The sequence below is a fragment of the Anomaloglossus baeobatrachus genome, chromosome 1, assembly GCF_048569485.1.
Source record: "Anomaloglossus baeobatrachus isolate aAnoBae1 chromosome 1, aAnoBae1.hap1, whole genome shotgun sequence".
Classification (NCBI taxonomy): domain Eukaryota; kingdom Metazoa; phylum Chordata; class Amphibia; order Anura; family Aromobatidae; genus Anomaloglossus; species Anomaloglossus baeobatrachus.
In genome coordinates this window covers 336,258,570-336,285,688 of record NC_134353.1, presented here as the reverse complement: position 1 = coordinate 336,285,688, position 27,119 = coordinate 336,258,570, and the positions used below count along the sequence as shown (strand labels likewise).

Sequence of the window (27,119 nt, the reverse complement as noted above, 5' to 3'; positions counted from 1 at the left end):
TTCGCCGCCTGTCTGCACATTTTCGAAAGTCACCTACTGCTTCAGCCGGCATTGCCGGCTTTCAGCGCAGTTTGCATCTTCCGGCTCACAGACTGGTGTGTGATGTCCCCACGCGTTGGAATTCAACTCTGCACATGTTGGTCAGGATATGTGAGCAGAAGAGGGCAGTTGTTGAGTACCTGCATCACCTAAGCCGTCGGGAAATGGTTCAAATTCCACACATAACACCTGAGGAGTGGAGATGGATGTCAGACCTATGTACCATCCTCCAAAACTTTGAGGACTCCACCAAGATGGTGAGTGGTGATGACGCCATTATTAGCGTCACCATACCGCTACTCTGCCTTCTAAAACGGTCTCTGCTGAAAAACAAACATGATGCATTGCAGGCGGAGCGCGATGAGTTGCAGCAAGAAACAGTAGTGGGTGTGGGTGATAACACACAGCCCAGCCTCGTCTCATCACAACGTGCAGTGGAGGACTATGACGAGGAGGAGGATGAAGACATGGAGCAACTCTCCGGCCAAATTGAGGATATGACATGCACAACAGTCATATCCTCGGTTCAGCGTGGCTGGCCAGAGGACAGGGTAGATGAGGAGGAGGAGGAGGAGGAGGAGGACAGCATGTTCAGTCATCTTGTTGGTCAGGCTACTGAAGTCCTGGCTGTTAAGAGTCTGGCGCACATGGCTGACTTTATGGTAAGCTGCCTGTCTCGTGACCCTCGCGTTAAGAACATCTTGGCCGACAATCATTACTGGTTGGTAACACTGTTAGGCTATGTTCACACTAGAAAAATGATTTTTCTTAAGAAATTTCTTAAGAAATTTCTTAAGAGTGCACCTGTGTTAAAAAACGCACCAAAAACGCACCTGCGTTTTAGGTCCGTTTTAGGTCCGTTTTAGGTCCGTTTTAGGTCCGTTTTAGGTCCGTTTTTACCGCTGGTTGCTCCCTGTGTTATTGTGCCAATTATCTATGGCAAAAAACGCAGTTAGCTGCAGAAAAGAAGTGACATGCTCATTCTTTTTCTTAAGAAAATCTACTGAAAGAATTTTCTTAAGAAAAAAACGCAGTGTGTGCACAGCTAATTTTTTTTGCCATAGGTTTTGCTGGGGAATGTCTGCAGAAAGGTTACAAGAATTTCTCAAGAAATTTCTGCAGCAAAAACGGACCCAAAACGGACCCAAAACGCAGGTAAAAAACGCAGTGTGTGAACATAGCCTAAGACCCACGCTACAAGGAGAACTTTTTGTCTCTTATTCCCGTGGAGGAGAGGTCAACCAAAATGCAGCAGTTCCGGAAGGCCATAGTCACGGAAGTAGGCAAAGCATTCCCCTCACAAAACGCTAGCGGCATAGGTCAGGAATCAGTGGACAACCGAGGCGTACAGCCGAGAGAGGCACAAGTCCAATCCGCCAGAGGTAGGGGAACAGTCTTTAAGATGTGGGACAGTTTTCTCAGCCCCTCACGTACCACAGCCCCTGAGGTGCGGGGTAGTGCCACAAGATATCCTAAGTTTGCCCAGATGCTGAAGGAGTACCTTGCAGATCGAACAACTGTACTCCGACATTCCTCTGTGCCTTACAATTATTGGGTATCCAAGCTGGACACGTGGCATGAATTGGCTCTCTACGCCTTGGAAGTCCTGGCCTGCCCTGCCGCTAGCGTTTTGTCAGAGCGTGTTTTTAGTGCCGCAGGTGGAATCATTACAGATAAACGCACCCGCCTGTCAACTGAAAATGCTGACAGGCTGACTCTGATCAAGATGAACAAGGGTTGGATTGGGCCAGACTTCACCACACCACCAGCAAATGAGAGCGGAATTTAAAGTTTGCCATGTACCTCCACTCACCCATGGGTACACACTTCTGGACTTTGGATAATCGCTGGACTGCTCCTCCTTCTCCTCATGCGCCACCATGATGACCGTTACAAATTGCAATACTTAGGCCTTTGTTTCAGGAAAACCCCAGTGGTAAATTTTTTCGCCCATTATTTGCAGAATGGACATTACAACGACAGGAGACCCGCTCCTTTGTAATGGGAACAATGTTTTGAGGCCCTCATGCACGTCTCTACCCAGGGACAACGTGGAGCCTCCCAATTTTTGGCTGCCCTGCCTAAGGGCTATACTATAATACACCCACTTCCTGACAATGGACACTTAATGTTTTGAGGCCCTCATGCACGTCTCTACCCAGGGACAACGTGGAGCCTCCCAATTTTTGGCTGCCCTGCCTAAGGGCTATACTATAATACACCCACTTCCTGACAATGGACACTTAATGTTTTGAGGCCCTCATGCACGTCTCTACCCAGGGACAACGTGGAGCCTCCCAATTTTTGGCTGCCCTGCCTAAGGGCTATACTATAATACACCCACTTCCTGACAATGGACACTTAATGTTTTGAGGCCCTCATGCACGTCTCTACCCAGGGACAACGTGGAGCCTCCCAATTTTTGGCTGCCCTGCCTAAGGGCTATACTATAATACACCCACTTCCTGACAATGGACACTTAATGTTTTGAGGCCCTCATGCACGTCTCTACCCAGGGACAACGTGGAGCCTCCCAATTTTTGGCTGCCCTGCCTAAGGGCTATACTATAATACACCCACTTCCTGACAATGGACACTTAATGTTTTGAGGCCCTCATGCACGTCTCTACCCAGGGACAACGTGGAGCCTCCCAATTTTTGGCTGCCCTGCCTAAGGGCTATACTATAATACACCCACTTCCTGACAATGGACACTTAATGTTTTGAGGCCCTCATGCACGTCTCTACCCAGGGACAACGTGGAGCCTCCCAATTTTTGGCTGCCCTGCCTAAGGGCTATACTATAATACACCCACTTCCTTCCAATGGGCACTTCAGGTTTACAGGCCCTCATGCACGTCTCTATGCAGGGGCATTGGTGAACCTCACAATTTTGGACTGCCCTGGCAAAGGAAAATACTACAAAGACTCACTTCCTCAAAATGGGCACATTAGACTCAAGAGGCCTTCATGTACGTCTCTTCTCAGGGACATCGGAGTGCCACACAATGTTTTCACGTAAAATCTTTCATGTATTAATCTCAAAAAGTAACATACACCAGCTCTATCTCACTATTGGGTATGTGCCCTTAACATTTCTGCCATGAAAAATCATTTTGGGGTCATTTTGGAAGGTTTTCTGGTGAGTCCGTAAAAATGGCGTGAAACGCGGACAAAATTGTTCACAGCTGTGACTTTTGAGTGATAAATGCTTCAAGGGGTCTTCCCCATGCTGTTGCCATGTCATTTGAGCACTCTTCTGAGACTTTTGTGACATTTTTAGGGTTTCTCCATGCTGCCGGGGGGTCATTTCACAAAAATACTCGGGTCTCCCATAGGATAACATTGGGCTCGTTGCTCGGCCCGAGTACACAAGTATCTTGGGATGCTCGGCCCGAGCTTCGAGCACCCGAGCTTTTTAGTACTCGCTCATCACTAGTGACCATCCTTTATTGTGAATGTATGGCAGAGTCTATACTTCATCATTGGAAAATGAATTAAAAAATTAAAGATGTAATTTTTAATTATTGTTTTTTTTCAATAGTAATGAATGTATTCAGCAAAATATTATAAATAATATGCAATGTCACCTTTTTAATATCAAATGATACATATGTGAATGAACCAAAATAATTTTGAAAATTTATATTTAAGACAAATGATGGATGTTTGAATGCAATTCATTTTTCTAAAAATTCAGGAATAAATACTTGAAATTCCATAAAAATAGAGAATAGAGTTCTGCACAATTATAAAAAATTGGGAACCATTGCCTGGATTTAGCAGATATATTCTGTAGTCTATGAAACACTGACACCTAGTGGCCAAATTAAAATACATAACAATAAAAATGTAAAATTCAGTATGATCGAGCAGATTTTATTTACTATGACTGTGTGGGGTGTAAAGATAATCTTTTACTGCTTACCTTGGCTTCAGGGTTATCATCAAACTGCTGTCTGACAAATGTATCGAAAGCATCCCAATGATTCTCAGTGAGATTTCCACCAACAGACCAGACATAACAGAAGACAAAGGTCTGACAGATTATGCCATTCAGTCTTGACTGCTCCTAAAAATAATAACAATGAAAATAAGTAAAAAAAAAACGTCCACACATACATATATATATATATATATATATATATATATATATATATATATATAGTCAGGGCCAGAAATATTTGGACAGTGACACAAGTTTTGTTATTTTAGCTGTTTACAAAAACATGTTCAGAAATACAATTATATATATAATATGGGCTGAAAGTGCACACTCCCAGCTGCAATATGAGAGTTTTCACATCCAAATCGGAGAAAGGGTTTAGGAATCATAGCTCTGTAATGCATAGCCTCCTCTTTTTCAAGGGACCAAAAGTAATTGGACAAGGGACTCTAAGGGCTGCAATTAACTCTGAAGGCGTCTCCCTCGTTAACCTGTAATCAATGAAGTAGTTAAAAGGTCTGGGGTTGATTACAGGTGTGTGGTTTTGCATTTGGAAGCTGTTGCTGTGACCAGACAACATGCGGTCTAAGGAACTCTCAATTGAGGTGAAGCAGAACATCCTGAGGCTGAAAAAAAAGAAAAAATCCATCAGAGAGATAGCAGACATGCTTGGAGTAGCAAAATCAACAGTCGGGTGCATTCTGAGAAAAAAGGAATTGACTGGTGAGCTTGGGAACTCAAAAAGGCCTGGGAGTCCACGGATGACAACAGTGGTGGATGATCGCCGCATACTTTCTTTGGTGAAGAAGAACCCGTTCACAACATCAACTGAAGTCCAGAACACTCTCAGTGAAGTAGGTGTATCTGTCTCTAAGTCAACAGTAAAGAGAAGACTCCATGAAAGTAAATACAAAGGGTTCACATCTAGATGCAAACCATTCATCAATTCCAAAAATAGACAGGCCAGAGTTAAATTTGCTGAAAAACACCTCATGAAGCCAGCTCAGTTCTGGAAAAGTATTCTATGGACAGATGAGACAAAGCTCAACCTGTACCAGAATGATGGGAAGAAAAAAGTTTGGAGAAGAAAGGGAACGGCACATGATCCAAGGCACACCACATCCTCTGTAAAACATGGTGGAGGCAACGTGATGGCATGGGCATGCATGGCTTTCAATGGCACTGGGTCACTTGTGTTTATTGATGACATAACAGCAGACAAGAGTAGCCGGATGAATTCTGAAGTGTACCGGGATATACTTTCAGCCCAGATTCAGCCAAATGCCGCAAAGTTGATCGGACGGCGCTTCATAGTACAGATGGACAATGACCCCAAGCATACAGCCAAAGCTACCCAGGAGTTCATGAGTGCAAAAAAGTGGAATATTCTGCAATGGCCAAGTCAATCACCAGATCTTAACCCAATTGAGCATGCATTTCACTTGCTCAAATCCAGACTTAAGACGGAAAGACCCACAAACAAGCAAGACCTGAAGGCTGCGGCTGTCAAGGCCTGGCAAAGCATTAAGAAGGAGGAAACCCAGCGTTTGGTGATGTCCATGGGTTCCAGACTTAAGGCAGTGATTGCCTCCAAAGGATTCGCAACAAAATATTGAAAATAAAAATATTTTGTTTGGGTTTGGTTTATTTGTCCAATTACTTTTGACCTCCTAAAATGTGGAATGTTTGTAAAGAAATGTGTACAACTCCTACAATTTCTATCAGATATTTTTGTTCAAACCTTCAAATTAAACGTTACAATCTACACTTGAATTCTGTTGTAGAGGTTTAATTTCAAATCCAATGTGGTGGCATGCAGAGCCCAACTCGCGAAAATTGTGTCACTGTCCAAATATTTCTGGACCTAACTGTATATATGTGTGTGTGTGTGTGTGTGTGCGCGCACGTGCGTGTACGTTTGTAATCTATAAATTACTAAGCATTTAAGGCCAAAGAAAATAGTAGTTGCATACGCCTTGGTAAGGGAGAGTAACTTTCAAGAGTCACTTAAAAGTTCCTTTTACACCATCTTCACACTACACTGTGTGTATGCACATTTATGCCATATATAGAATACTTGGATATGCAGGTATTTCCTTATACTGCCTGTTCTCTTCATTCACTTTGTATTTTGTTAAATGATTAAAAAAAATATAGGATCACTACTTCCAACAGGTGGCGCTGCGCTAGAGATTGTCTCCTTTACTGGAGAGACAATTTAAAAAAATATAATATTAAAACTTCTATTTTTAAAGCCTTTACAGTCGGTGATCACGCCTTATGAAAATTGGACTGAGATGTACAAACTAGAGAGTGGATCCAAATCGTGATTCATTTTCTTTTTTTTATTTGTTGTTAAAACATTAAGATTGGTTAAAATATTTCGTAATGTACATAAAAAACATTTTTTTAATCACAATTTATATCCACTCTCCACTTCGTACATTTCAGTCCAGTTTTCAAGAGGCACGATTGTGCCGCCCCCGCGTCAGCAGCCGGGCTGCTCGGATCCGAATCCGCGGTGGCTCGAGGGATCTCCAGACCTGGGGTCAGGGTCGCGCGGCCACTTGGAATAAATGGGGGAATATTTACACGGGGTGGTATGTTTGAAGTTGTTTGTGATGCCATCCGTGGTGTGTGGTAAGGTGGAGTACCACCGCTGCAGTTGGGAGTACCCGGTGGCGATGGTGTGGGCAGCCAGGTGTTTAACCCCTCCACGGGTAGGGGGGATGCCCCAAGACTCTATGAGGGTGACGGGGAGGTGCCCTTGGGACGGTAAGGGTCACTTGTGTACTCACTCAATTGTGGTAAACCAAAGTTCTTCACACCGTTGCTGCTGGGAGGGAGCACGCCTGGATCCCGTGCTCGTTGGTGTTGCCTGTTAGTCTGTGACCTTTGGCTTGGCACCTCGTCTTCTAGCTCGTCCCTTTAGTGTGAAACTAATCGGGTCCCGCTCACCAGTATGGCTAACTGGGTGAGCTTGCTCTCAGGGTTCACGCTTGGGATTTTCTGGACGGTGTGTTTGGAAAGTCCTATCCCCCTCGTTGCGCTAGTACCCCGATTTTGGAGCGGGTGGAGAACGGATCTTGAAGACTCCGTCCTCGTCGGGTAAATTGCCAGGACACCTGAAGCTACTTCCTGACCTAGGGTCCACATACCCCATTGTGCTCTGGCCCCTGACCGGTGATAGCACAAGGACGTCGGCTGTCCTCCTTGACAGTCCGTGCCCCTTGTCACGATCCCCTGCAACTGAGGTCCAGCTCCTACCAGGCTCAGACCTACTTCTGCCAACTAGAAGTTCCAAGGAGCCCAGCTCCTGACCTCCTCCCACTTTTACCTCCAACACTCCACTGTTCTGCTCCTGACACTCCTGACCTCCCCTTAACCAACCCCCCCAAGTGGGCGACCCTATTCCACTCAGGCCGTCCACTGGTGTGTCGGTTGGGTGTGGTGCAGAGTGTTCCTAGGATTTTGATTAGCTTGTTCTTGGCAACACCAAAGGTCAGGGACCCGTAACCAAGGAGGAGGTGGATATTGTACAGGAGGGCAGATTGCACAATACCCTATGACAACCTGATAGGCCAGGGCGGCACACGATCACCTACCATAATCTGTTTTACTTGAATCCTACTTGGAGTCCACTGGAGGATTCTCATTCAGATGATCGAATCAGCTTCCACCGGCCCCTCCGGTATCTGGACATTACTCTCCTACAGGCTTTAAATTCCACCATAAGGTTTTACCTTTCCACCATAAGGTGAGTCTGGTAACCACCTCACATCATTGCGGTGTTAACTAACTACTATACCCACCCATATATATGTATATATATATATATATATATATATATATATATATATATATATATATATATATATATACCAGGTTGGAGCGACATATTGCCAGAATGGGGCTCATGATGGGGACATATTTACCATGGTGGAGGACATATGTACCGGGATAGGGAAGTATATAACAGGATGGGGGATATATTTACCAGAATGGGGGCCATGTTTTTCAGGATAAGGCCTAGGATGAGAGACATATGTGGTGCCCAGGGAAGGGGGTACTTGGTCCCGGGTGGTAACAAATGGGAATGTCACTCTTGTTTCCAAATGGGAATGTCACTCTTGTTTCCGTTGCCCGATACCGTTCCCTGGGGCTTCTTTTATGAAAGGGGGTATTTACAGGGGTGATAAGAGTTAATGTTCATGTGACGCCACCTGCGGGTAGCGGTTAAGGATGGAGAACTACCGCTGCAGGTCACCAGTCCCTGTGGTGATCAGGTCTGGGCCATCTCTATCCCAGACCTTTCCTCCAACCTTCCTCTCCTTGGTGGCGGTATCAATGTCCTGATGGCAAAAAAAAAAAGGATTACTCTGGGAGGCACACTTGGTGCAACTATTTACATTGCGAGAGTTCTGGTCATTTCCAGTCCAATGACCAGTGGTCCATGTTTAAATTAAGTTTTTCAAAATTTGTGGTTTTCCGCATTAGGCAAACAGGTAAATCAGGTTATTGTTCCAAGGATTATCAATTTATTTTTATTTTTTTAAAACATTTTTCAGATTCATGCAGATTTTCAAAGAAAATAACAAATACACACATAACAACAAACTGGTAGCGTTTCAGGTCATGGCTACCATGGTGCTGGGTAGGGGCCATCAGGTTCATTTGGCCTCCTGGGATCAGCACTTCAAGAACAAACACAACACATCCTGGGTGTCCGGTCCACAACCGGGGATGGAAGCGGTGTTGCTGGCGATGATATGGCCTTGGGCAGCCGGACTGGCTGGTGCTCCACAACCGGATTGGAGCTCGGCCTCCGGGCTGGTCGGTAAAGTTAAGAGGATCTGCGCTCTTACCTCCCGACACTGCTCTGCGTGCATGACACAGTTCTCGCGGGCCCACACTGCTGCCACCATTCTCTGTACCTCTTCTTTTCAGTCCACGACCTGTTGAAGAGACTGTACCCGCACCCGGATGCAAAACCGGGCTAATTCTTCTTCCAGCCAGGCAGCGGTTCCCGGTACAGGACGGTTGGGCTCCCGATCCTCTGGAGCAGCCATCCTGGGTTTTTTTCTTAGTGTCCAGAAACTTTGCGGCAGAGTTCTGGTGTCCCTGCACCAGCATCCGTTCTCACATCCCAGACGCTCCTGAGGAAGGTCCCGCTGCCTTCCCGCTATCAGGAGCCTCAATTTTTCCAGTCCCCCTTGGTCATTTCTCATCACTCTCACGGGGACTGGGGCACACTGGGCGGTTCCAGGTCCGGTCACTGCTGACTTCCGCCCGCGCTTACAGGACTCGTGGACGGGACTTCCGTTCGCGCGCTTTTGTAGTTTCGCGCTCTTTTCAGCACAGCCCGTTTTTCAGAATTAAAGATGACGGTCTTTGCACAAACAGTTCACCGAACACAGTTCCTTAAGGCACACATCACCCGAGTTAAAGGGCCATGTCCATATCCTGTTTGTGACACCAGAAACAGAAGCTGTGGTGCCCAGGGAAGGGGATACTCGATCCAAGATAATAATAATTAACAAATAGGAATGTCACTCTGGTGGCCGGTGGCCGTTGCCCGGTCCCGTGCCCTGGGGCTTCCTTTATGAAAGGGGAGTATTTACAAGGGTGATAAGAGTTAATGTTCATGTGACGCCATCTGCGGGTTGCGGTTAAGGATGGAGAACCACCGCTGCTGAATGTGGGTACTGATGCCCCCGGATTATTTGGTTCGGTGAAGTCCATGAAGGTGTCCTCACCGGGCAGGTATTTATAAAGCCGTGTAGAACTGGCGCCTGATCTAGGGCCCTGTGCCCCGTGCGTGCTCTGGTCCCAGCGGTATCTCCGGTACCCGACCTGGTGACCTCTCTCCCGTGCCCCCGGGGTCACCATTGCACAAACCCAGCTCCGGCACGTCCGCACACCTCTCTGTGTGCCACACTTCTCTCGATTCTCCTCTCGACTCACTGCTGACCCCTCCCATCAGGCTGGCTAAACCCAGGACTCGTTCCCATGGCGACCATCCCCTTACATGGTTAACCCTCTATGCCTGGTGTGGAGTGGAGAACTAGGATTTTGGTTGTGCTTTGGTGGTATCGGAACTGGTACTCCAGGTCCCAGGTGGTAGATCCTGCATCCCCAAGGGGATACAGTTCCTTGTGGTGCCCTGAGTGGCTCAGGGGCGCTACACATATATACCAGGATGGGGGACATATTTAGCAGAATGGGGACGCATATAACAGGATGGGAGGTGTATATAACAGGATGGGCCTAGTATAGGGACATATATACCAAGATGGAGGACATATATACCAGGATGGTGCCCAGGATGGGGGACATGTTTACCAGGATGGGGGACATATATAAAAGGATGGGCCCAGGATAGTGACATATATACCAAGATGGAGAACATATATACCAGGATGATGCCCAGGATGGGGGACATGTTTACCAGAATGGGGGACATATATACAAGGATGGACCCAGGATAGTGACATATATACCAGGATGATGCCCAGGATGTGGAACATATATACCAGGATAGGGACAGGTTTACCAAGATGGAGGACATACTGTATATACCAAGATGTTGACCAGGATGGTGGACATACATACCAAGATGGAGGACATATATTCCAGGATGGTGCCCAGGATGGGGAACATATATACCAAGATGGAGACATATATACCAGGATAGAACCAGGGTGGGGATGTATATATCACAATGGGGGACATATATACAAGGATGAGGGACATGTTTACCAGGATGGGGACACATATAACAGGATGAGAAATATATATACCAGGATGGGCCTAGTATAGGGACATATATACGAAGATGGAGGACATATATACCAGGATGGTGCCTAGGATGGGGGACATATATATATACAAGGATGGGGATATATTTACTAGGATGGAGGAAATATTTGCCAGGATAGGCCCAGGATGGTGACATATATACCAAGATAGTGGACATATACACATGGATGGGGGACATATATATACCAAGATGGGGACATATATACCAGGATGCACTCAGGGTGGGGATGTATATACCAGAATGGTGAACATATCTCCAAGGATGGGGCCTAGGATGGAAGACATATATACCATATGGGGGACATATGTACCAGGATAGGGGACATGTTTACCAGGATGTGCCCAGGATGGGGCATATTCATACCAGGAAGGGGCCCAGGATATGGGACATAAATACCAAGATGGGGACATATATACTATGATTGGGGACATACTGTTATTTTCAGACTATAAGATGGGGAGGCAACGGTGGTGGTGAGTGGTCAATAGAGGCAGGAGGAGGGTCGCCGCTGTAGGAAACCAGGGCTGGCAGGGGTGGGGTGATCACGTATGTCCGCTATTAAAGAAAATTAATATTCACTGCTCCCTATACTCATAATCCTGTCCACCATTCAGTACCAGGTCAATGCTAATAAATGACTGTGAAGATTTTTACTATCACTGACACCAGCGGCGCTGAGAGGAGGGCGGGATTATGGCATGGGAAGCAGTGAATATTCATTTTGTATAGCCAGCAGCTGATGTTGGAGTGTGACTAGGAGCGCATGGCAGTGACGTCATGCACTGCCCATCACTTACATGCCGAAGTCAGATACCGGCATCAGAAGAGAAGGCAGCGTGCCTTTGAGCAGAGGGATGGTGAGTAGAATCGTTTATTTTTTTATGTGTTAAAAAAAGCTGCATAACGAGAGGCATATATACCAGAATGGGCCCATGATGGAGACATATATACCAGGATGGGAAAATATATACCATGATGGGGAACATATATACCAGCATGAGGGACATATATACCAAGATGGGCCCAGGTTGGGAGACATTTATACCATGATGGGGAACATATCTACCAGGATAGGGAACATACAGTATACACCAGGATGGAGAACATTAACAACAGGATGGACCCAGGATAGGAAACATATGTAACAGGATGGGGGACATATATACAGTACATCTATGTAACTGGACGTTTCTGTCTTAAATCATGTAATAATAAAAAAAATAGCCTTTAGCACAAGTACCATTTTTAAGTCTGGTCCTCCTTTTCCAAGCAGCAGTGATTCGAGAAGACAGCAGAGTGTAGTCACTTTACTAATATCCACTTGTGAGATGGCTTGAGTGCATTTTCTGGTGACAAATTTGAGGCCATCTTCAACATAGCGCCCAAACAAATCTAAAAGAAGCTGCTTCATTTCATCAGTCAGCTGTAAATGACAAAACATATGAATAAAACATGCATACTTTCTAAATAAACTGCAAAATATGTGCATTATTGGAGAAAACTACAACAACAAAAAAAAACAAAAACAGAAAAATAAGTGACTAATTTAAAACACCTCCGAGTTAGGAACAAACACTACTATTTTCCAAGGTTAGAACCATTTGTGTATGACTTCATACTCAAGTAGTATATTTGAGAAGAAATTTAAAATTATCCAATGTTTTATTATATTTTGTGCAAAAATAAATAAACTGTAAAGAACTACTGCATAAAGAATAAGCAATAGATAAACTATTAAGTTAGTCGCGTATTGTGGAGATTTCACAAGTGGATTTTCCGCACATAATACCCTTAGGCGAGCTTTGCACACTACAACATCGCAGGTGCGATGTCGGTGGGGTCAAATTGAAAGTGACGCACATCCGGCATCGCATGCGACATCGTAGTGTGTAAAGCCTAAATGATACGATTAACAAGCGCAAAATCGTCGTAATCGTATCATCGGTGCAGCGTCGGCGTAATCCATAATTACGCTGACGCGACGGTCCGATGTTGTTCCTCACTCCTGCGGCAGCACACATCGCTGTGTGTGAAGTCGCAGGAGCGAGGAACATCTCCTACCGGCGTCACCGCGGCTTCCGTAGGATATGCGGAAGGAAGGAGGTGGGTGGGATGTTTATATCCTGCTCATCTCCGCCCCTCCGCCGCTATTGGCCGCCTGCCATGTGACGTCGTGTGACTTAGGAAGGAGGCGGGTCGCCGGCCAGAACGACGGTCGCAGGGCAGGTGAGTGCATGTGAAGCTGGCGTAGCGATAATTTTCGCTACGCCAGCTATCACACGATATCGTACCTGCGACGGGGGCGGGGACTATCAGCTTGCGATGTTGCAACGTGCAAAGCCGCCCTTAAGATTTTACAGTACCAGCACACTGGATGAGTAGAAACGTATTATCTTGCACATGCAGCTGATGTGGAATCTACATGGGCTATGGGGCAGATTCATCCAGACTTGCGTACAGTGCACACTCACACTGCGCCAGTGTTGCTGGAATAGAAGGCACCAAATTCATTCAGAGGAACTAGCCCCTTAATGAATTTGAAGCAACTTCTGAGTGGCCTGTGACTGTGCGCCAAGAGAAATGCTACTGCGTGGTTTCATCCTTCCATATCTACAAGTCTACCAGTGAGCGCCCACCTCTACAGCACTTGTGTGCTCACCATATCTTATTATTAGAAATGTGACGCCCCTGGACTATCGGGTCGTCACAGGATATTGCACACTCTGCCCTCCTGTGCAGTATTCCCCTCCTTCTTGGTTTTTGGTCCCTAACTATATGGTGTTGCCTACATCAGCGAATCAAATCCTAGATACACCCTGCACCACACACACCAAACACACCAGTGGATGGCTTGAGTGGAATAGAGTCGTCCACCTGGGGGGTTAGAGAGAGGAGGTGAGGAATGTAGTCAGTTGAGAATTGAGAGTTGAGAGTTGAGAGTGAGGAGTAGAGGAGAGAGGAATTAACCCTCGAGCTGTGAGGAGCTTAAAGGATGTCGGGAGCGGGGCTCCTGGAAAGCTGTCTAGGTTGTAGACGGTAGTCTGGGCCTAAAGGAGATGGACCCCCGGTCGAAGGGGATCGTGGCAAGCGGTACAGATCTGTCGAGCAGGACAGCCGGCGGCCTAGCACCATCACCAGTCCGGGACCGGGGTACGTGGACCTTAGGTCGGGGATTAGCTTCCGGCCACCCCAATAATTTACCCGAGGAGAATGGAGCCTTGAAGATCTGTTCTTAACCGCTCCAAAATCGGGGCACTAGCGCAACGAGCGGGATAGGACTTTCCAAACCAAAACGGTCCAGAAAATCCCAAGCGTGAACCCTGAGAGCAAGCTCCCACACTTAGCCATAGTGGGGAGCGGGACCCGGCAAGTTTTACACTACTGGGACCACCAGAGAAGAAAACATAGTGCCAGGAGGCAGGTCACGGATCACCAAGCAGCACCATTGGGGATGGGACCCAAACTAGCTCCCCTCAGCGGCAGCGGTGTCCAGAGACTTGGTTTACCAGTTGTCCGTGTCTGCTTAATGGACTGAGTGAGTACCAAAGTGACTACCCTTGCACCCAACGGCATCCCCCTCAACCACCGAGTCCCGGGGTATTCCCGTGGAGGGTTCTAACACCTGGCTGCCCCGTTCCATCACCCCCGGGTACTCCCAACTTCAGAAGTGGTACTCCTAATTACCACATACCACGGGTGGCGTCACGAACTCTATACTATCCCTTGTAAATAGCCCCCTTCATTTGAGAGACCACACGACCCCCGGATCCAGAGACCCTTGAGCCACTGAGAACCTGGATCCGAGCAGCTCAGCTGCTGACACGGAGGCAGTACAGAAATACTACTCCAGTCTATGAATGATGTACAAAACGCTGGCACATTTGATAAATTTGACAGGTGGACATGTTGTGGTTGTTTTCAGTTTATTTGCATGCAGGAATCTTCCCTCTCTGTTGCTTTGCTGGGAAGCTCCCTGCAGCTATGTTTGCCGTTTTGCTCCTATAAGGTCATGTGTTTGTTGCTTCTTGAATTTGTAATTGTTCCTGTTTTCTGTTCATTGGTTTGACAAGAGCGCCTGATATAGGACGGAGTGCAGATCGTGCGATCTGAGGACCTTTTTGTACTATCAGGTATTTGGGTTTTTGTAGGGTTTTTCTCTGGCCACCATCAGCCCCTTTCCTATCCTTTCCTATTTAGTCAGTGGGGCCTCACCTTTGCTAATTCTATCATCCATCTGTGTATTGTATTTTCCTATATCACCGTAGTCTGTGAATGTGGGGAACTTGCTATACCTTTGCGGTCTATTTCGGAGGCAGAGAGTTATTCATCTTTCCTTCCTTTAGGATAGCACTTCTCCAAGGTTCCTGGGAACCTAGTGTCACTGCCACCTACTCCACAAATCCAAAAGCTACCGCTCCCAACCAGTGACTGCCGGTCAGAAACCAGGGGGTTGTGCTAGCTGTCTATTAGGCCAACCCAGGGGGGGACTAGGCAGACTGGTGAGTGGGGACTAGGGACAGTTTCATTGCAGAGCTCCAAAGAGAGAGGAGCTAGGAGTTGAGTGGGGAGGTTTAAGTGTGAGGAGCTAAGAGAGCAGAGCTCCTGGTGAGAGGAGCTAAGTAACTGTGAACACGAACTTGTTAGCCTGGTGGACAGCGGTGATCCAGTGGCGTAGGCGACAGTTATCGGGGTCAGGGGAAGCTGACCTGAGGTTTTCCAAGGACACTGCCTAGGGGAGGCAGTGGACGCCAAGATGGTGCAATGGACTTGACCGGGACCGGGCACGACGGGGCATGGGGCCCTAAACCAGGAACCGCTCTAAACGACCTGGTAATTCACCCAACCAGCGAGGAAGCATGTAGAGACCTCTCTGACCAATTAAGAATCCAGGACTTCAGCAGACCGCAAGGGACCAGGGTCTTAGACAGAGGACAAAACAACAGGGTCCAATCTGCCAGTCCTAGAGACAAGTGTCCACTATACACCAGTGGACTGGCCCCAAACGTTTCATACTACGGGGGCCAATTACCTACAAACGGAGTGCACGGAAAAGGGCACCTAGATCACCAAGTGACACTGAAAGTATCAGGGGCCTGAACGGGCCGTCCCCTTCTACAATCGTGAGTAGAGACTTTGTTTACCATCAGCATGTGTCTCCTTTCTGCAACCCTATCCAGCAGCACGATAAACAGCAGTGACTGTTCCTGTTTCCTGCATTGTGCAATTCATCCAACATCAAGAGGCCTAATAGCCTGTTCCTGCACTATCCACCTCATCCAACACCACGAGGGCACCGGGTCCTTCCCAACCTGCGGAGGGATTCACATCTAGCTGCTCCATTTCATCAGCTCCAGCACCCTTACACAACAGCGGTGGTATATCCGTTATCGCAACCCGCAGGTGCCGTCACAAACACTTGCCCCTTGTAAATACCCCCTTTATTGAGTGTCCGCTAAACCCGAGTCCGGGGACCCTCGAGCCACAGTAATCCCGGATATTAGCAGCTCGCTTGCCTAGGGGCGGCACACTGCCACTGTCAGCACCGAGAATAGCTTATTGCCAGGAGTGCTGAACCCCACCCGATCAGACATTGATTACCTATCCTGAGGATAGACCATCAGTGATAAAGTAGTAGATATCCTCTTTAATACTAGTTTCTGATTTTCATATGAACTCTTGTACCAGGGGCTGTATGATCACATATATAACTATGTAGGCTCTGTCTTATGGTTTTGCTGCTTGCACGAGTACTATTTTTCATAAAATAGTTGTAAAAGAAGATTCTTATTATTATATTATTATTATTACTTGACTTGCTATCTGCTATCTTTTACCATAATGGTGTAAAATTTAGCAATTTACAAGATAGAAAAATAGAGAATGGCCCCAAATTTATGAAGATAACAAATTGCACGCACATTAGCTGGAAGCCCAGCTATCCAGGTTTGGACGTAGGGCATCCATTTAAGCTCCTCAGGATCAATGTAAACCATTCCACATCGGCTTACGGTAGCAGGAGATGCAACTTTCAAATCCTGGACCTAAAACATAAAGAAAATGCTTAATAAGATAAATTGACAGTTTATTACTTACCGAAAAGCACATAAGATTCTTTATTGAGTAAACTATTCTATGTACTTTGAGATCATTAAACAGATGCTTGTTACAGTACTCGGATGCTGAAGGTTTACTTAATTATTGAGCTCATTGGATTCAAACTGCTCAGATACACATTCCAGTATGTGGAAATAAAAATAGCCCTCACACAGATGTCATGTGAATACAGTGTAATTGCGGAATTGCTTAGCTAGTAAGCATATCTCAGAGCATTTTTACTGCTTATTTCCTTGGAAACTTATTTTATTTTGTATTCAAACTTTCTTTGAATGTTGATGAAGCAATTTAATGGCAAGTGGCATAGAACTATATAAAGAGAAGGGCTGCACACCAGCGACAGTGCAAGGGGAATAAATGTAAAGCAGAAACTGCTCTATGAATACTGACATGAAAAATACAATAGCTATATGTAAAAATGAAAATATGACAATGGAATCTGCATAACTGCTATGAGCTTTAAGAATAAAGAGAAATGTAGCTATTGAATTGATCAATACAACAGAGCCCCAACACCTCGTCACGGTATTCTCTTACATTGGGGTCCCTAGCTAATGTGTGTCCTCTCTTGCAGTTAAAAAACCTACTGTGTATGGGAAGCTAACACCCAGGCTATATACAGTATGTATAATGTGGACCAGCAATAGGTGTGGGTGGGGTTGGGTTCACAAACGAAAGACTACAAACTTTAGGGTTTTTGCACCCAGTTCAGACTTAGCATGGTGGTCCAAACATTATTTCTTAATTAGTTTGTAGTCTTTCGTTTGTGAACCGAACCCCACCCACACCTATTGCCGATCCACATTATACATATATAGCCTGGGTCTCAGCTTCCCATATACGGTAGGTTTTTTAATTGCAAGAGAGGACACACATTAGCTAGGGACCCCAATGTAAGAGAATACCGTGACGAGGTGTTGGGGCTCTATTGTATTGATCAATTCAAAAGCTAAATTTCTCTTTATTCTTAAAGTTCATAGCAGTTATGCAGATACCATAGTCATATTTTCATTTTTACATATAGCTATTGTATTTTTCATGTCAGTATTCACATAGCAGTTTCTGCTTTACATCTATTCCCCTTGCACTGTCGCTGGTGTGCAGCCCTTCCTACCCAGTTCAGACTTAGCATGGTGTTCCAAACGTTATTTCTTAATAAGTGGCATAGAACATCCATCCATAAAATACCCTATCGGCAATTCCTTGCCAAAAATTACTGTTGTGCAAGGAAAACAGTGAAGGAGCTGCATCCCTACATCTCTGTTGTTGCAGTAAAGATGATTCTCCTGATTCATAGGGCTAACAGAGTTCAGATCCCAAAAAATGATAAAGTGATAGCCCATTCTAACTCTAGCAACATTCAATGACCTTTTTAGATGGAAACATTGCTTTAATTGGTAATTGTACTGTCATGTAACTTTTTAGAAAAGGCTGCCCTGTGTGAGTAGATGAGGAAAAAAACTATTGCTGGCCATTATATGTCATGTATTTTCAACAGTGTTTCCCTCTACAGGATCTACCTGTCATCAGAATTGGCCCCTATTAGCTGCGGCAACCACCAATAAGCCTTTATAGAATTGGCCCTCCAGAATGCTGTACATAAGAGCCCAGGCCGTGCTGTATAACAGAAAAAACACTTTTATAATACTCATCTAGGGGGGTGGTCCAGCCCGATAGGTGTTGCAACTCTTTGGTTCGGCACCTCCTCTCTGCGATGATCGCAGTCCTCCTTCTTCTGAGGTCCGTGTGCATGACGCATCCTACCTCATCCACACAGTCGGGCATTGCAGTTTTGCACAGGCTCACTTTAATCTATCCTGCTGAGGGCAGATCAAAGTACTGTAATGCGCAGGTGCGAGGAAAGGTGAAAGACCGCCCATGCATGCTGTAATGACCTGCGTCCCGAATGTATTGAGGACACACGTCTGGTAGCGGGATTGAGGCACACAGGAGCACTTTGTCACTTAAAATGTCCATGTGGTTTATTCAAGCATGTCATAAACCGCTGTTACAGTTCATTTAAACATATTTCAGGAACATGTCCCAGTCTATTCCAATAATGAGTATATCCGCAAGGCTATACACAGTGTCCCAGTGCCGGCATCACAGCCTTTACTCACTGACCTCTCAGCTGTATCCAAGCGAAGACAAATATGGCGGTCTTCACTTGCTGTCACCCAGTCAGCTCACAACTCCCTTCTCCTGGGGATACCTGTTCAGGAGTCGCAGCATACTCCCCACATGGTCTCACCATGTGCTCCAGCAGGGCCGTTTCCTCCAGGACCCTGGTAGACAGCCGTGTGATCACAACCAGACACATGATATCCTCCCAGACACACCCCTGGGTGAGAGGTATGTGGATGGTCAGTCCTTCCCATCACTTCTGGCCATCCCATGAATCGAGGCCTGAAACATATTACCAAAAGACGTATGGAACTACAAGTCCCAGCGAACACTCCAGGTTCATGGCAGAGGTTCTCTGTGACACATACCGGCCATTTCCAATATTACCGAGTGCCATCTTACAATGCACACTACAATACTTTGATCTGCCCTCAGCAGGACAGATCAAAGTGTACCTGCGCAGGACCACAATGCCGACCAGCATGGATGACGTAGGACGCGTCATGCACACTGGGCTGGGAAGAAGGAGGACGGCGATCGCAGCAGAGAGGAAGTGCTGAATCAGAGAGCAGCGACACCCATCGGACTGGACCGCCCCCTAGGTAAGTATTATAAAAGTGTTTTTTTACATTATACAGGGCGGCCTGGGCTCTTATATATAGTACTAGAAGGTGGCCCGATTCTACGCATCGGGTATTCTAGAATTTACATATTGTGTAGTTCATGTATGATTTTTGTTATATATATAGATGTTGTTGTGTGTAGTTACCAAGTGTTTGTGTAGGGCGCTGTACATGTTCTGAGTGTCGCGGGGGGTGAGAGCGGTGTTGTATGTGTGTTGCGTGTGTTGCGTTGTTTGTGGAGCGCTGTGTGTCTGTAGCGTTGTGTGTGTGTGTGTGTTGTGCGGTTTGTGTGGGTGTGGTGTGTTTTGGGGGGAGGTATGTTTTGAGCAATGTGTGTGTTGTGCAGTATGTGCGTATATTTGTGTGTGCAGCGTTGTCTGTGTGTGTGGGTGTCTGTGTAGGGCGTTGTTTGTGATTCCTAGTGTGTGTGTGTTGTGCAGTGCGCGTGTGTGTGTGTGTTGGGGGGAGGTGTGCACCTCCCATCGTGTTCCATCCCCCATGCTGCGCACCCCCCATCGTGCTGCATCCCCCATGCTGCGCACTCCCAAACGTGCTCCATCCGCCATGCTGCGCACTCCCAAACGTGGTCCATCCGCCATGCTGCGCACTCCCAAACGTGCTCCATCCGCCATACTGCGCACTCCCCATCGTGCTGCATCCCCCATGCTGCGCACTCCCAAACGTGCTCCATCCGCCATGCTGCGCACTCCCCATCGTGCTCTATCCGCCATGCTGCACACTCCCAAACGTGCTCCATCCGCCATGCTGCGCACTCCCAAACGTGCTCCATCCGCCATGCTGCGCACCCCCTATCATGCTCCATCCGCCATGCTGCGCACTCCCAAACGTGCTCCACCCGCCATGCTGCGCACTCCCAAACGTGCTCCATCCGCCATGCTGCGCACTCCCAAACGTGCTCCATCCGCCATGCTGCGCACTCCCAAACGTGGTCCATCCGCCATGCTGCGCACTCCCAAACGTGCTCCATCCGCCATGCTGCGCACTCCCAAACGTGCTCCATCCGCCATACTGCGCACTCCCCATCGTGCACCATCCGGCATGCTGCGCACTCCCAAACGTGCTCCATCCGCCATGCTGCGCACTCCCAAACGTGCTCCATCCGCCATGCTGCGCACTTCCAAACGTGCTCCATCCGCCATGCTGCGCACTCCCAAACGTGCTCCATCCGCCATGCTGCGCGCTCCCAAACGTGGTCCATCCGCCATGCTGCGCACTCCCAAACGTGCTCCATCCGCCATGCTGCGCACTCCGAAACGTGCTCCATCCGCCATACTGCGCACTCCCAAACGTGCTCCATCCGCCATACTGCGCACTCCCCGTCGTGCTCTATCCGCCATGCTGCACACTCCCAAACGTGCTCCATCCGCCATGCTGCGCACTCCCAAACGTGCTCCATCCGCCATGCTGCGCACCCCCTATCATGCTCCATCCGCCATGCTGCGCACTCCCAAACGTGCTCCACCCGCCATGCTGCGCACTCCCAAACGTGCTCCATCCGCCATGCTGCGCACTCCCAAACGTGCTCCATCCGCCATGCTGCGCACTCCCAAACGTGGTCCATCCGCCATGCTGCGCACTCCCAAACGTGCTCCATCCGCCATGCTGCGCACTCCCAAACGTGCTCCATCCGCCATACTGCGCACTCCCCATCGTGCACCATCCGGCATGCTGCGCACTCCCAAACGTGCTCCATCCGCCATGCTGCGCACTCCCAAACGTGCTCCATCCGCCATGCTGCGCACTTCCAAACGTGCTCCATCCGCCATGCTGCGCACTCCCAAACGTGCTCCATCCGCCATGCTGCGCGCTCCCAAACGTGGTCCATCCGCCATGCTGCGCACTCCCAAACGTGCTCCATCCGCCATGCTGCGCACTCCGAAACGTGCTCCATCCGCCATACTGCGCACTCCCAAACGTGCTCCATCCGCCATACTGCGCATTCCCCATCGTGCACCATCCGGCATGCTGCGCACTCCCAAACATGCTCCATCCGTCATGCTGCGCACTCCCAAACGTGCTCCATCCGTCATGCTGCGCACTCCCAAACGTGCTCCATCCGCCATGCTGCGCACTCCCAAACGTGCTCCATCCGCCATGCTGCGCACCCCCCATCATGCTCCATCCGCTTAGGAGTGCGCAGCATGCCGGATGGTGCACGATGGGGAGTGCGCAGTATGGCGGATGGAGCACGTTTGGGAGTGCGCAGCATGGCGGATGGAGCACGTTTGGGAGTGCGCAGCATGGCGGATGGACCACGTTTGGGAGTGCGCAGCATGGCGGATGGACCACGTTTGGGAGTGCGCAGCATGGCGGATGGACCACGTTTGGGAGTGCGCAGCATGGGGGATGCAGCACGATGGGGAGTGCGCAGTATGGCGGATGGAGCACGTTTGCTCAGCCTCTCTCCTTCCAGCCTCCCTCAGCATCAGCCCCCCCCTCCCAGCCTTCCCCAAGATCAGCCTCTCTGCTCCCAGCCTCCTCCAGCACGCCGTGCTCCTCTGCCGACACTCACCCACACCCGATCGCATCCACTCACCCACACAACCGATCGCATCCACTCACCCACACAACCGATCGCATCCACTCACACACACAACCGATCGCATCCACTCACACACACAACCGATCGCATCCACTCACACACACACCCGATCGCATACACTCACACACACACCCGATCGCATACACTCACACACACACCCGATCGCATACACTCACACACACACCCGATCGCATACACTCACACACACACCCGATCGCATACACTCACACACACCCGATCGCATACACTCACACACACAGACACTGACGATATTGCACATACGCGCTGATACTCACAACATCCGGGGATATCACATGCTTCTGGCCATGTGATCCTCCGTCAGGTCCTGGAAGCTCACAGCACAATATCGCCGCCGAGAAGCAAGCGATATCCCAGGATGTTGTGAGTATGTGGATGCGATGTGATGTGTGTATGTGAGTGAGTGTGATCTGATTTGTGTGTGTGTGTGTGTGTGTGTGCTGTTATGTTATGTATGTTCTGCAGCTGCAGGACCTTGATGTGTGGATGCGATGTGATGTGTGTGTGAGTGTGAGCCGGTGTACACTGGTAACTATGATACACATCGGGTAACTAAGGGACCTTAGTTACCCGATGTGTATAATGGTTACCAGCTTTCACGGCCTCCGTTAAGATCCCAGCATCGCAAGGTTATGTCTGGCGCTGCCGGGATCCTGACGGAGCCGGTGTAGAAGCAAGCGATATCCCAGCATGTTGTGAGTGTGTGGATGTGATGTGTGAGAGTGAGTGTGAGAGTGAGTGTGATCTGATGTGTGTGTACTCACCTGGGAATCGGAGCCCCGTGTCAGTTGGGCCACAGCGAGCGTGCATTGCGTGAGGGGGCGGGGCCTGCAGAGAGCCGGGGCGAGAGGCCAATCCGTGTGGGGGGGCGGGGCCATGGCGAGCCCAGCGGCCAATCAGCTTTGTGTCACCGTAAGGACACAATTTCGGAGCATGACAGACAGACAGACAGATAGACAGACAGACAGACAGACAGACAGACAGAATAAGGCAATTATATATATAGATTCTAGAATGCTGTTTACATAAGAGCTCAATGGTGGTGGCCGCAGCTCATAAGGGAAAAACCAGGTTCCCTTTAATCTTCAATTGCTTCAATTTACTCTGAGCTGGTGGGGGGAAATTAGCTGCTATGATTTCTCACACACACAGCAGACAGAGACAAAACCAGCAGAGGTGTGGAGTTAATTATAGACCAATAGTAATCAGTGTAGATGTGAATCCAGCTCTGGGTTAAGGTAAAAAAAAAAAAACCTTGTTAAAAAGCTGAGCACAATATTTGTCTTTTTTATCCTTCTGCCCCCTTACTCCTCTTACACTCTCCCCTCTCCATAGATTATAAGAGAAGGTATAACCTTACACCTCACAGGACTAGCAGCAAACTTCACTTTAGAAAGATGTCTTTCTCAGAGTGGATGTTGACTTAAGGATGTGGAACGAGAAGACAAAATGGCAAATAAGTGGAGAAGGAAGCAGAGTTCTCTGATGAAATACATTGTAAAATTTCTTAGTCACCTGAACTATTGATTTATGTAAAAATTGTTGACAGTACAGTTCCCTTTTAAGTCTATAAGCTTTAACTGTAGAGTTAGACAGTAGTATTACATCTCCACCCAGTATTAGGAATTCATTTATAAAGTATAAGATGTTTTACTGAATTACCTCAAACACCATATGAATCTGGGGAGTGAATTTGATCCTCTCGCTATTTGCCAGGCAGAGCATCTTATTATCATCCAGGACAGTATTCATGTTTTCAATCCATAAAGCATCAACAGGGCCATCACAGATGATCCATTTGTGGTCTTTTGAAGTATCATTTACAGCCGCGCGGACACTCAGTGCCATTAAACCATCCTTCCACTCCAAGGTTAAATTGTTGACTTCTCCATACAATTCTCCCATTGTGATGGACTTTGGATTTAGTACATACGTTTTAACAGGTTGGTAGAAATGATGTGTCTCACCAGCCTGATACAAGGCGGTCAGGGTATCTGCCAAGATCTGATAGACAGTTGTCTTTCCTCCTCCGGTGGGTCCAACTAGCATGACTCCATGTCTGACGATCATGGTCTCAAAGAACTGAATGACCTTGTGCACCATGCTGGACACAGGCTGCAGCCCACGAGCTAACATTACTTTTATAATGGTGGACTGTAATGTGCCATAGTCATGTTCAGGAATGACAACTCCAGGGAAAAGGTCAGATATGATCCCACTGAAAAATGTGAGAATAAATAATGATTATTATGGGACTAGTGATGAGTTGCAAAAACATCGACTAATGCAAAACAGTTTGTATCAAATTAAGTGTAAGGCTACGTTCACATGTCCCTATAGTCATCCATTAGAACGAATCCGTTGGAAAACTGATTTCTGCTGGATCCGTTTTTTTAACATAGGAATCTATGGACAACTGATCTGCTAACAGATTGTTATTTAGCCATCTGTTGTACTTGCATTTGTAGGGGATCCGTTATTTTCTTAACGGATCCGTTACAAATGGACAAACAGATCTCGAACAGATCCATAATAATAAATTACTACAGGACATGTGAACCCAGCCTTAGGCCTCGGTTCCACTTGCGTTTTTCATGGACGAGTTCAATCTGATAAAACATCGGATTGCTCTCACTCTAGTGCAAAACCATGGGGGCAGTGTCCATCTGTTCTTGATTTCTCATACCATAGCGGCATGCGGAATAAATCACAGCATGCTGCATTTGACATCGATTATCGGCTCACACACACACAAGTACAAGTCTATGGGAGTGTGACGCCCTGGACCCCAGGGGTCACAGAATAACATCATACACACACACCCCCTCCCCTGGTCAAGAACACCCGTCAAACAAAAACCCTTGTTGCCTCCCTCCAGGGTCTGATGTCCACACCAGGTGGGGCGGAGCCAGGCGGTTGGCCCCACACACCGAGGAGTTCACAGGTCTGGAGGCGGGAAAAAGTAGTCAGTTAAGTGGGAGTGAAGTGGAAGTTGGAGGTTGAAGGAGAGACTGGTGTGTCTGGGTCGGAGCCCAGGCACCAACAGCAAGATCGGCAGACAGTGGTGGCCGTCTGCAGGCATTAGTGGAAGTCTGCGGAACCGTAGGACCGGGGTCGGGCGGTGGCCCGCCGGTACCGAATCGGGGAGCGCATTAAAGCTAAGCACCAAGGCAGGGTACTCAGACCCCGACTAGGCTCGGAAGCCGCCGTAACGGTCAAATTCTCTGATTGCGGTCTGGACCTCAGGGGTTCATTCCCAACCAAGTCCCGTCAGAAGGCAACAGCCCAACCCGTCCGGATAAGAGCCACCGCCACGGCCAGAGATCCAAGGGCCAGCGCCTGCGGGCAAAACGGGCTCTCCCGACACGTACAAGCCGGGGAGCGGACCACCCGTGGGAATCCATAGGGGTCAAACACTTACACACAGGTGCAGGGAAAGACAGACACCATCAACCTGTCCGGGGAGAGAGAAGACGCCGCAGCCGACTGCGGGCCCCATCCATCCAGCCCTTTGGTTTACCAGAGACTCTGTCATTGACTACCTGAGTGAGTACACCAGTGTCATCCGGCACAGCGCTGCACTGTAATGCTGCTTTGCTTCTGCGCTGCCTCCCCGCATCGGCACCTGCACCTATCCCCTACTCACCAATCCAACCCACCAACTGGGGCCCCGGGACCAACAGCCCCTACCCACAGAGGGGCCAACACCTCTGCTGCTCCCCGCCATCGCTCCCGGGAACCCCCGTCATCAGCAGCGGTGGTGCCCACCATCACCACAACCACATGGGTGGCATCACAACCGACATCCCACCACCAAACCTCCCCTTTTCACTCGTTGGCGAGGAGGCGCTGCTCGAGCCCAGGGTCCGGTCCCGTGCTCGAGCCACCGAGGAGCAGAAGCACCGGACCCGAGCGCCAGCGAATCCCCAGACGAGCGGTGTTCCTCAGAACCCCTCTCCGCCTGCGACAGGAGCGTGTGAAACATCGCACTGCACACGCATGTAATCTGAGTGCAGTGCGATATACACAGAGACAGGCAGCAGAGGAGATGGGAAGAAAGTGCTGCCTCCCTCTTCTCCGCACAAAATCGCATCACAGTCGCATGACCCTCAGCTGACACCCGCAGCAGAGGGTCATTGGCATAGCGATTCTGATGCTCTGACATCACAAGCTATGTGCAAATGAAGCCGTACCCTAATAGAGTCTCCATTTCCTAGTGTTCATGTGCTGTCTGCTTTTATTGTTATGGTTGAGTCAGATTTTTTTTAAGAACTCCTATTAAAAACTATGTCAAAAAGATGATTGTCCATAGTGACCAAGTTCAGCATTCATACTCTACAGCACACAGAAATGTTGAAAACTGCACTTTTGTTTCCATTTCCATTAAACTACTAGGTTTAAATATCCATTGGTGGCAGTGCTCAAGTCACTTTCATCACACCCTCTCTGGTCACAAGCAGCCCCTCTGTCCCCTCTCTCATCCCCTGGCAACAAGCAGCCTAGGATCAGCCATTCTTCATCCCTCAGCTCTCTCAAACAACCCATGATCATCCCCTATATCTCTCAAGCAGACAAAAGACAATGAGTATACCTCTGCTAAGTAACCTCTCCTAGATCCCTGCATTGATCCTCTGCATACTGGGACCTCTGCAACCACTCCATTAACCCCCTTCATACTGGGAACTCCTGCATTAACCACCTTAAACCATAACCAAATGTTCCCTAGGTACCTACTTCTTGGTAGTTATGATAGTTAAAAATTTAGGTTGTTATTTTTTGTGTTTATTTGTGAGAATATCGGAAATTTGCCAAAAAACAAATACAATATTGCACTTTTTTCAAACTTTGAAA

At 48.0% G+C, this 27,119-nt stretch overlaps 1 protein-coding gene across 1 annotated transcript in view; it reads right to left on the bottom strand.

The window, feature by feature from the left end:
• The window catches only part of DNAH6 (dynein axonemal heavy chain 6), a 596,499-nt gene that overhangs the window by 392,582 nt on the left and 176,798 nt on the right, over window positions 1–27,119 (bottom strand). The window contains exons 34-37 of the mRNA XM_075352201.1: window positions 23,931–24,486; window positions 16,724–16,846; window positions 12,046–12,228; window positions 3,968–4,111 (exon numbers count right to left, since the gene is read on the bottom strand). Coding sequence (XP_075208316.1) covers window positions 3,968–4,111; window positions 12,046–12,228; window positions 16,724–16,846; window positions 23,931–24,486 — 1,006 coding nt within the window. The remainder of the gene's footprint in view (window positions 1–3,967; window positions 4,112–12,045; window positions 12,229–16,723; window positions 16,847–23,930; window positions 24,487–27,119) is intronic.